This window comes from Mycteria americana, chromosome 6, assembly GCF_035582795.1.
Source record: "Mycteria americana isolate JAX WOST 10 ecotype Jacksonville Zoo and Gardens chromosome 6, USCA_MyAme_1.0, whole genome shotgun sequence".
Classification (NCBI taxonomy): domain Eukaryota; kingdom Metazoa; phylum Chordata; class Aves; order Ciconiiformes; family Ciconiidae; genus Mycteria; species Mycteria americana.
In genome coordinates this window covers 26,886,595-26,898,653 of record NC_134370.1, presented here as the reverse complement: position 1 = coordinate 26,898,653, position 12,059 = coordinate 26,886,595, and the positions used below count along the sequence as shown (strand labels likewise).

Sequence of the window (12,059 nt, the reverse complement as noted above, 5' to 3'; positions counted from 1 at the left end):
AAACTTCTATGTAATGGTACTGAGTGTACAACTTCTTGGCAACATGGTATCAGTGGATCTGCAGCTACTTGATGGAGTGCAGTAATGCTAAGACTGCCTCTAGAAATGAAGGTCATTTTTTCCTAATGACTTTATTTAATCATTCTTGGTGTTTCAGTTGCCTGCTCAACTGACATTACCACTGATGAAATTAGTGCAAAAATTTATTCCTGTCACTGAGACAAGAACATAATTCTGAACATCATTCAAATATTCTCCATGAGACTTTTTTCCCTTCTATCTATTCAACAACTCAGGAAGTCCAGTGGGCCTGAAAAGTTAGTATTAGTCACAATCTTGCACACTAGTTTTTTCTTACTGAGAGAAGCTCTGTGGCGTATGGTGGGCATCCATTGTAAAGCAGAGCAGTGTAGAGTGTTCTTTGATTGCTTCTCAGGGTAGTAGCAGCTTGTCCTAAAATAAGAGCTTTGACTGTAAGAGAATATGGGCCTCAATTCACAAGATATGTGTAATACCTCAAAGCCCTGCTAAGACCATTGAGCACTCACATTTTCCTTTTCAAATAGGTCCTGGAAAAAACCCACTAGTGATTCGTCAGCTAAGGCATGGTTTTGCATCTCTTTTCTATAATCCTTCTAGCTAAATGCATAGTAGGTCAAATTCTGTTCTTAGCTAGACCCATAGTACTTTGATTGTAAGCAGAGTCTTAATCCCATGCGTAGAAACATATACAGGACCAGAATGCGGTCCAGTACAATGTCTTCCCAAACACTGAAGGATTTGCAAACAAGAATGAAATTTTCTTCTGCTGAGCATGTTTAATGAAGGATAAATAAGGGTAAAATGAACAGCTATTATCAAACTGCTTCTTTGTGCATGAACAATATTGACAGTTGTGTTTTTCCTGGTTTAAAACTCAATATATGATTTAAGCTTCCCTTTGTTTCATTTCTCCCATGTCTTTTTGTTTTGTTTTGTTTTTTTTTTTTTTTAGACTCGAAGTGAAGCAGCGATGACAGTTTTAAGTGGGCATGTAGTCGTTTGCGTATTTGGGGATGTTAAATCTGCTTTGATTGGATTAAGAAATTTAGTGATGCCATTACGAGCCAGCAACTTTCACTACCATGAACTCAAGCACATTGTGTTTGTGGGTTCACTTGAATACCTGAGAAGGGAATGGGAGACACTGCATAACTTCCCCAAGGTTTCAATCTTGCCTGTAAGTCCAAAGCCATGTTATTGATACTTTGTTATTTAGGACACCAACTGGACAGATTCGTATTGACTTTGATCTTAGGCTTTTTTACTTTTGTCTACTTATAGGCCTGAGGACTTAGATTTTTCCTTTACTGTGTCTATGAAAAGAGAGCCCTGTGAGACCTTATTAGAAGATATTTGCCGCAGTGTTCGGTTCCTTGTCATCCTCATCAGATGAATTTCAGCTGCCATCAAATGTATTAGCTGTGTTATATATCGAACATTCACTGTAGTGCACTGCATGTAGCCAGTTCTGATGTTGTGATTTCCCTGACAGAATGACAGTAGTTATTTATGACATTATTTATGTATTTATACCCACAAAACCTTTGAAAAAAATTATTGTTACTCTATCTACATAATATCTATCTATATTCATAAAAACTTCCTGTAGGCTGGCCTACTTTATAAGGAACATTGCCTTAGCATTTCAGTTCAGAGTCCTGTCATACTCATGTATGGAAGTACAGCAAAACCCTGACCCTTTTGAAATCAGTGAAAAGCTCCGTTTGATTTTAGTAGGGACAACCACTAAAACCACAATTCAGAGGTCTTTTTTCTCCTATATATCATTACCATTCACTTTTGTGCCCAAAATGTAGAAACATGAGCTCCAGGACAAACAAATGAAGCCCTCCAAGCTAGTGATCTTAGGTGGTCATAGCTATAAATGACCCACAAAGATGTAGGCAGCAGGGAAACGAGCCCATGGTATAAGTACAAAAGAATGCTCTGAACATTACGGAGTAAAGTGAGTTTGTATGTTTTTATCAGAATGAAAAATTATTAATTTACCAGTTCTTAATAATTACATTTCCACAGTTAAAAATAAATAAATCAATGATGGATGTAACCTAAAGTGAATAATTGGGAAAATAGCTATAGAATGGAAAGACTGCCTTCACTTCTGATTAATTCAGGCTGTAGGTCTTTGTTACTGTAAATGCAGTTTTAGTGTTAGCCCTTGGCTTTTTTCTGTAAACTGATCCAACAGATGGTGTCACACGATTCTCTGCTGTCACAAAAATGGTGTCAATATCAGATTTGGTCAGTTAATATCCTCCTCTTCCTGCCAATCCCTTTTAATTCCAGTCACTGTGAAGGCTAAAGACTAAGGAATCAGAATTAAATTAATAATGCTGTTAACTGTGGAGCAGAATAGAATCCAGCTACTACTTCCAAACTATCCAGTATATAATGTGTATCCATTATTATAATGCATATTTGTAAAGCTTTGATTCTGAATTCTGAAGAGGCATTAAGGAAATGTACACCATCTTGACATTCCCCAATCAGTTTGCACCCATATTTGGAGTAGTTTTAGATTAATTTCAAGTTAAACAGCTAAAATAGTTAGTTAATGCACCTTTAAAAATACAGAATATGGAAAGGAATTGTCTCTTACCCAGTAATCAAGGGTGCTGAAGACCACACAGACTTTTTTACTGCTTTTTCTTTTTTTTTTTCCAGCCTATCTGGTTCAAAATGTTGATATAAAGTTAAAAATATCAGCATTATTGTGATCTAATTATACTAATTTAAAAGTCTGCTAAAGTTGCTGAGATCAGACTGGTAGGAATCATGTGTTAAAGGGAGGCCACTCAAACTCATTTCCTACTTCTCTGTGCTTTGGTTCGCGAGGTAAAACTTGCTGCTGATATCCAATGGGGATGTGGTTACAGCTGAACATAAAAACATTTGTTCTGGTGTAAAAAAAAAAAAAGTGGAAATTTAATTTGAAGTCTGTATTAAAAGAGGCATTTAAGCTGCTGAGTAAACTCTTAAAAAGTAGGCAAATGCCAATTTTAAATATCCTCAGGCAGCCTTAATTCTGTCCCTTTGCATAAAGTCATTAGGAGTAAGCCTTTAATTAATTACATGATTGCGTATTATTTTTCCCCACAGGAATCCTGCTTCACTTGGTGCAGTGCAGACACAAAGGACAGAATTAAGGTGGCAGGAATAATCATATCCTAACTTTTGAGTACTTTATAACTAAATAATACCTGTTCAGTATATACCGTTTTCTACAAGGTTTCATGCCTCAAATTATTGAAAGTAATTTGGAATAGCGAGGCTGGTATCTGAAACTAGGTGGCAATCGCTGAATAAGAACTGAGCTCTGCCTTCACTTTGTGCATTTTAAATTCACTTTTGCACTGAATATTCTCAGTGGAGTTCAGGAGACGTTCACCATGAGCGATCAGGAGATAGAAGAGTAGGGTCTTGACTCGGTTTTATGAAAGTCGCTGTGTGACAAGGGGACAGCTTAGTCTCCTCATCATCATTAGGGTCTTTGGGTACCAAACCATGTGAGGCAGCAGAGCAGAATCTAGTTTCCATAAAAAAATCTTTTTTTCCTGGACCTTGCAGCCCCTGTGATATAGACTTAATATTCTGTAACTAGAGATGTGGGGTGTTGGATGTGAAAGGCAAGTGTTTTCTTTAAACAAAACATAATGGGTTAAGTGTCATGTCTCATTTGTGTTAACGATGAAAAAAACCCATGGACTACCACAACATTTCATTTTAATTATTGCATTCTCTGATTGAGAATTATGGAAGCAGAGAATGTTGCCTGAGTTGTGTCCATTAAGATAAAGTCTTGTTTCTGTTCAAAGGGTTTAATCACAGAACTTTGAAGATCAGTGTGCTTTCCTTCTAGAAGCACCAAAAACATGCATTGAAAAGGATTAACCTTTTTTGTGTATTGCTTCAGGTAGAAAAAAATAGCTTTACTCTGATTGCATTTCAAATGTGTAGGACACATAATGCTTTCCTCTTTAAATTGCTATTCTTTTGCCCAAGACCATTGTGACTTGGTAGTAGATAAATAGACATTTAAAACACACCCCTTGTTATATTCAGAGCGCCAGAGGTTGCCACATGATAGCAACTTAAATCAAGACAATTTCAAGTCACCGATGAGATGTAGAATGCTGGCATTATTCCTGTTTCTTGTTTGTTAGTAATAGCTTGACTGAGTATTGAGACTGAACCTAAAATGCTGCCATCAGCACCAACTACCCTTTAGATTAGCACACATCTCCTATTCCCTGGCACATAGTTAGACCAGCTTAATGTCAGAGCATAAAAAAGATACTTGTTAAATAATTTCCCAAAGCTCCTTCTCAATCTTTAATTTGTTTTTCTTTTTTTCCCTCTCCTGCCCCCCCCTTTTTTTTTCTCTGTGCCGAAGGGTACGCCATTAAGTCGGGCTGATTTAAGGGCTGTCAACATCAACCTCTGCGACATGTGCGTTATCCTGTCAGCCAATCAGAATAATATTGATGATGCTTCGCTGCAGGACAAGGAATGCATCTTGGCGTCACTCAACATCAAATCTATGCAGTTTGATGACAGCATTGGGGTCTTGCAGGCTAATTCCCAAGGTAAGGACTGCCCTATAATACTTCTCTGCAGTGCCTACAGGGGACAGGACCTGGCAGGAAGAATATCCCTCACTCAGTAATTCAAAGAGCCCTACATCAGCTTGCTTGACAGTTAAACCTGCTGATTGGTATGATGGCTTTTAAAGGGACAGTCATGTAGTTTCTCTGCTACATCACAAAGCACATCTTGCAGAGGAAGAATGAATGAACGTGAAACTGACATTTTTTCTCATTTTAAAATTTTCCTAAAAAATATATAAAATCATTGCTTTCTCACCCTGCCCTGCTCTGTGGCTTTCTTACCAGAGCAGTTGCTGTTATATAGCCAAAGCTAACTCATACTCACTTTGGAATACCTGAAGCCTCTTTCTTTTTTATGTAAAGCACATTGCAACCACAGAGAAAAAGAGCTGAGTAATACAAGCCAAAAAGTAAAATGAAAAGAACAAGAATTTTAAATTGTCTTTACAGTTTCTTTGCCTTCTTGCTCAAAAAGCCACTTAGAATTAACTCAAAGCTGATTTCTTCCCATGGTTTGACATGTACTCATCCCATTTAAGGACATTGAACAAAATCCTTCAGTCTTTGCTGAGAGTAGGGGACTGATTCATAGGTAGCCAAAGGCTATTTTACACCAACTGTGCCTGTCCAAAGCAGCTGCAAAGCAGTCATAAGCACCCTGGCAAAGACCATCAGTGTAAAACCAATCATATTCCCATCCTTGAAGGGTCTTGCAGCTTATGCAGCTGAAGTCCTACCTTTGATAAACCTATTAAGTGCTGCAGTAAATATTCCCTCTGGATCTAGCCTTGCTGTAAATGTAGGTGTAGAAAGGATAGTGCTTTGGTCTGCAATTTCCCCATGAGCCTGACCTAGAAATAGTTTTCCCTCAAGGACTGTGAGAGCTAAGATTAAGTTCAGTTTTTCCTCTTTACACTCTAATCAGGAAATAGGAATTATGAGCCAAAAATCAGAGACAGCGGTGTAACCTCTTGAATATGGAAACTTCTTGAACATGGAAAATTCTTTCTTAGAATCAGCAATAAAACTGTGGAGTTTAATACTGGAACTAAATTGTACCAGGAAACTAAAAGTTTGAAGTTGTCAAAGGTTGGATAGTTCTCTGGATAACAAGTAGATTTAGAGAAGAGAAACAAAATGTTTTTTTAGTCCCGTGGGTGTTTGAAGTTTCAAATCTGTGGCCTGGAAGCAATACAACCCCAAATATTTTAGAGTTCTTCCCTTAAAAATTTGTGAGACTGACTTGCTCACACTATGATAATTTATAGTCATGACTAGGAAACTCATGGCAGAAGTGGAAGACAGGCCTGGAGGTTCCTTGTTTTGCTGATTTAGACCTGGGATTTGAAATTTTTTATCTCAAAACCAAATGTGTACTTTCACTACCAGGCTATTGACTATTCTCTGGTGAGTGTCTCTCAGTCTCCTATCACACATGTAATTAAAATCATCGAGAAATAGAATCTGTCTCACCCCTTTCCTCCCTTCCTTCCTGTTCTTGAGCATGGGCAGTCTGAGAGAATTTCCTTCTTCTGCCTTTGCTCAGAGGTTAGTGATCTTTCCAAAACTTGGCTGTTGTATTGTACCTCTGGGAGTACACTGGATCTTAGACCATCCCTGAATGAGGCTGGAAAAACCTAGCAATATAACAGTCTTGTGCACCACATGAACACCTGTCATTTTTTACTCTCCATCCTTGGAGGTCTTCAAGACCTGACTGCATAAAGCCCTGAAGAACCTGATCCGACCTCATAGCTGACCCTGCTTTGAGCAGGAAGTCAGACTAGAGACCCTCTGATGTCCCTTCCAGCCTGAATTGTTCCATGATTCTATAATATCCAGGTTGCTGCTACAGCATAGCCCCTATAAGTCAGGAAGTGTAGACTGGGGCCATGGTCCAAATCCCTTCAGCTCTATTCAGTGTTGCTGATGCAGAGAAGCAGAGGCACAATAGGTTAGCACATACTTAGAAATTTTGGACATTTCTTCAGGTAAATATCAGTCTGCATGTAAAAAAAAGGTGACTCTCTCTGTAGCTTTTCTGGGGAAACAAGGCATAACATAAGGCAGGTAACCAGCAGCCTATTTTAGTTGGGAGCACTGACTAGGGAGGGGTTCTTCTAAAACCAGTTGCTTCAGAAAATAATTATCTTCCCAGTAAATTCTCCGCTTATGGTATACACAACTCCTGAATGGGTTGCATTGCTCTCAGTACAGTAAATTTTCATGAAGGACCTTGAATACAATGGTTAGACTGTCAGAAGCAATTAGATCAATAGATAGCACAAACTTTACTGGGAGTTATATCCAATGTGACATTTTTGTCTATGAAACGCAGCTTTAATGTACAGTGGATGAAACTATCATGACAATTATATAAACCAGGTGATTCAACTTTTGCTGGTCAACAAGCAGCATACTAGAACCACCTCACAGCTCCTTACTGGCAATTAAGTACCTTTATTTACAGAGTGAGTTGTCATTTTACTTTTGCTTAAACATTTGTGTATTATTTGACATACTTACTTATCCTTAACACAATACCTTAAGTATTGCCAATCTGAATTTCTCTAGATTTAAATGTACGATTTTGAATTAGGACATCCCTCACCCACACCATCCCTTGAAAGAGTGTTCTGTGCTGTTCTTTTATGTGACTCCTATTACTGATCGTAGGAAACACTGACATTAGAAAATCTGGGTGTGTGGAAGAATGTCAGTTGACCTGTGACAGGGTGTTGAAAGGAGAAGTAACAAAACAAAATATGTGAACAGCCTGAGAAACATATGGACTAAGCTGTGAGATTTTTGGTGAGGGAACTGACAGTGTAATCTTACCCTTGCTATTCTAAGTAATAAGCTAGTATAATTCTGTAGTCACTAAGCAGTGGAATCTCATGTGAAAACCTGATATATAATTTATGTTTATGCCTCTGAAAAGGAAAAAAATTACAGTCATTTAATTGATAGGTTATTGAATGCACAAGGATCTTTCCAGTTTTTATCTGTGATTATTTCACTCCAGTGTCATACAAAAGATGACAGCAGTACAAGCCATACTCTTTGGCCATTGCTGAAGTACAGGGCCATATCTATAACTCCTTTGTTCTAAGTTGGCAGCAGAAAAAGAACCCACAAATTTGGGGACTTAATTCCCTTTTCCCCAGAGCCTCACCCTCATCACCGACTTTAACACCAAAGTCACTTCCAGTCCTACGCATATAAACATTCATCACTAGCCAGCCTTCTGTATCCATCCAAACATGCCCTTTCCAACCAGGGACGTAGCGTTGCACCAACAACTGAACCCAGATGCAATCTGAGAGGAAAGGCCCTGTAGAAGGAACAGGAGGGTGGACATATGACAGCAAGGCTTCCTGATAGGGAAAGTTCTGTAACAGTAGGGCTGCCAATGCCCAATGGATTAAGTTAACTGCTGAACGAAAATTTACTGAATTAATCTGGTTTATATCAACAAAGGATTTTCTCACTACTAGTTCAAGATGAACTTAATACGCACACAGCTGTTGTCATGCAGGAACGAAGACTTGCTAGTGTCTCCTTATAGTGTTAAAGTATTCCCAGGCTTTTGGACTGGATAACATTAATTATCTGGACCTTCTATAAGTAGTGTGACAACACGTTTGTCCTCTGGTCTGCCTGCCTTGAGTCCTAACTGATCCTGCCAGAATTGCATCTTAACCAACCGGAGTGCTCTGCCTTGACCTCCTGAAGAAGAAAAATATAGCTCACAGTTCCAAGGCACAAAAACAAAAATATTCTGGACCAGAGCTACAAAGGACCCTGGAGAGTGGATGACAGTAAACTATCTAAGTTGTCAAACCTATGTTCCTCATCATCTGTCTAGCAACATATGACCAAACACATGACTACACAGAACTGTGAATGGAAACAAGGTGCCTTCCTTAGAAGGAAAAGCTTACTAACAGTTCTGGAACGATTCGCTAGTCTCCTTTCCATAAAATGTGTAATTCTACTTGAAAAGAGCAAGAAACTCTTTCAAATTAGACCTGTGTTGTTGAAAGCTCTCATGTTGAAAGCATTCTCATGGCTGTCTGCATTGAACGTTTCAAAGCTGACTGGGCAACTCCTTAGGCTTGCTAGAGGTTAGGGGTGTAGACTCTGATGTCCTGGAAATGAGCTTTTGGAAATCATCAAGGCAGTTTGTTGCCTTTGGGAGACATAGATTCCAAGGACAGAAAGGCCAAAGTATATCCCACTGAAGCTGCAGCAAACTATTGCTTTCATTAACATATCTCAGCTTCTGAGATACAAAATGCTGTGAAGTTGGAGCTTCACCCACCTCTTCACCAAATGACTCATAAACCCAGTCAGATGTCGTATTTGTGACAAGGGAAGTCCTGTTTTTATCTTGCAGTTCCTCTTGTAGATGTTAGCTGATTGTCTTCCTAAAAAGGTTTGTAAAGAGGTATGTTTGTGGTGGAGAAAAAAAGTCACCCTCAGGTACTGAAGATTTGTTTTTATTGTCCCTTGATCCTTCCTGATTCTCATTCTGTCCCCTCAAATACAAAGTGAGATTATTTTATCAAGAAGTATTTTGGAGAGAAGACCGAAGAATACTAGATCCATGTTAAGCATTTGTGCTCCCTAGCCATACCTTTATTCCAAAGCACCCAGGAAGATTGAGTCTGGGGTGGGCTCTGCCTTGGTAGTTATGTTGGGAAAACTCCAGTAATTCTCCTTTTTCCTCATTCTGTTAACCTTTCCATGCTTTCCTCTTCAAGTGGCATCTATTGACTGTTCCCATTTAGTTTTTCATGTTTCTTGTATTTTCTTGCAGAGTCTTGCGTTGTGGGAATTTTACTTCTTGTTTTACCCACCAGATGAACAGGGCCCAACACAAAATATTTTTCTTCAGTTGTAACTAAAACTGCTATTTGGCTTTCTTCCCAAAAAACGGAAAGACAATTATACTTAACTGTTTAGAGATTTATAAATACTGTACCAGAGTAGCCTCTGGGTAGTAACTTTAGATATCCAACTCAATAATTTTCTTTTATTGGATAGTGATTTAGATCTTATTTTGAGTCCTATATAATAAGAGCAGTACATTTCATTAAAAAACACTTACTAAACAATAAAGAAAAGCGATCTTATGGCTCCAAGCAGGTCTAAAGTACAGAAAGGGGAGGCTGTATAGTAACATTTTTTCTATGGACATTACAAGACAGATCACAGTACAGCAGGGTAGATGTATTTCAGCATAGTAACAATTGCAGCTGTTTTCTGAATGACTTCAACTTATGAGAATTTTCCCTAGGAACACTATTTCAACACATGAGAGATCTTTTTAAGGCCTCCATTTACAGTTCTCGTAATAGATCCTCCAACAAGAAGGAATAAAGAGAAAAAAATAAAGAGGGGATGAACTCCTGGGTAATACATCTCATACATCATGGCAGGATTCTTCTGGGGAAAATCCTATAAAATCAAGTAAACATACTCAGAATTTTACACACTGACTTTCAAGTGTAACAGATTACACAACTAAAATAACCTCGTACAAATTTAGTTTCATTTGATCCAGTTCCTTTAAAAATCACTTGTGGCTTCATCATCATTTTTTGTTGGAGCTGGCTTAAACTTCTATTGAAAGGACAAAAACAGCTAGCCACTGAGTTTCATTAGATTTATTTCACAATCTGTTGATTAATTCTTAAAGTATTGCAATTTTTGATGGACTTATCTGTCTCGCAATCTGCTGCAAGAAATTTCCTATTAAAACGAATTTCAGACCTACATTCCATTGTGTTTGCAGGTAATATATTCTTTTTCACCTCTACCAATCAATAATTCTTGATCGTTTTATCTCTGAAATGTTAGCAAAAGAGAGAGAACAACAATAGTATTATCAGGATTGGAAATGAGAGAAAATTCTTAAACAAGGGGAAAGGATAAATACTGTCTGAAATGCTTGGTTAGCAAAGGTTTTGTGTCACTTTCAGAGATAACTGTATTGCAGTGCTGTTAGAGATGTTTGTTATAAGTTCAAAACAGTAGTTTTATTCATGGGGGGTGGTGGTGAATGTTGAATCTTATTTCTCTTATTTTATAGTCATAAAATAAAGGTTTCAAGTGAAGATTTCAGAATATAGGGTTTGATAGTCATAGATGCAGTTACTTTTCAGGCTGTTATGGAATTCAGTATTCCATGGCAACGCCAGCTCTGTTTTCTATGTTTAATTTGTTATATTACATAAAAATGTAGAAATAAAGAGCCTTACTTTCAAATACAGAAAATCAAACTCTACTTAAGCCAGCTAAATAATTTCAGAGTTTAAGGAGTTACTTAACCTCCTTAGGAAAGCATATAAGTAAATGTAGAATATTAAATGTAGAGGTAATATTAAAAATAAATACATGAATAGTGCTGGTAAAAAGTGAAAGATTTGGGGTAATTTTTTCAAGTGCCAAAGTGAGCTATGACACTCACTTTAATCTTTTAAACTCTTAGATTCCTGTGTGTCCTTGCAAATCAATGTAATTTAGGCTGCAGAATGCTTGTTGTACTTAAAGATAGCTCATAATTTCCTAAATCTCATAGATGTTTTGAAAAATTTTCTCCTAGAGAATATCACTTCTACTAGTCACATTTGCAAAAATGGCAAGTATTTTGCATTGACATCAGGGTTATTGGTTTGTCAGGATTGATAGTTTAGTGTGGGGGTTACACCTGATTAAGGATGTCTTTATGCTGCGTGTTTCTGAATGCTCCTTGTATTTTTGCTAGCATCAGTTGTAAATGACAAAAATAATAATCCAATTAACAAAATTTTCTACTTGGTGGGTTGGTTATTGTTTAACTAACTGAATTTTGGAATGTTTATTGTGGTTCGGTTTCATTATTGTTTTTCAAAACAAAGGCCATCCATCCTAAGTAATGAAGTTAATAACTGAAAAATGAGATAAGGGTATCCTAACTTCCCAGCACATGTTCCACATCACCATTTGCTCACAAAAATATCCAATTTTTGAAGATTAGGTCACTGTGATAAATAACTCGGTACTAGCTTTTTGCAACATGCACATAATTTCTTATCCTGCTGAACCAGATGGATCAGCTGATAGCTGTTATTTATTTTATGGTAGCACACTGGAGCTCTAGATGGGATTAAGAGCTTGTTGTCATAGTCCTGATATATACAAGAATAAAATATGGCCTTTGCCCTGGCAAGTTTACAATCTGATGCCTTGCTTGTTCCAAAACTTAAGTTATGTGCTCAATGTTATACAGGTTAATAAATCTCTCTGACTTCAATGAAACTATCCACCTGTGTAAAGTTAGATTATGTGCAAGTCTTTGCAAGATTTGGACTTAAATAAACTAAAGAGGCTGGGTGGGAGAGA

General features: G+C 37.6%; 1 protein-coding gene across 9 annotated transcripts in view; it reads left to right on the top strand.

Moving 5' to 3' along the window:
- KCNMA1 (potassium calcium-activated channel subfamily M alpha 1) overlaps positions 1 to 12,059 on the top strand; it is a 532,021-nt gene that overhangs the window by 474,977 nt on the left and 44,985 nt on the right. For all 9 annotated transcript variants that reach the window (XM_075505159.1, XM_075505158.1, XM_075505166.1 and 6 more), the window contains 2 exons: positions 995 to 1,219; positions 4,457 to 4,649. In XM_075505159.1, coding sequence (XP_075361274.1) covers positions 995 to 1,219; positions 4,457 to 4,649 — 418 coding nt within the window. The remainder of the gene's footprint in view (positions 1 to 994; positions 1,220 to 4,456; positions 4,650 to 12,059) is intronic.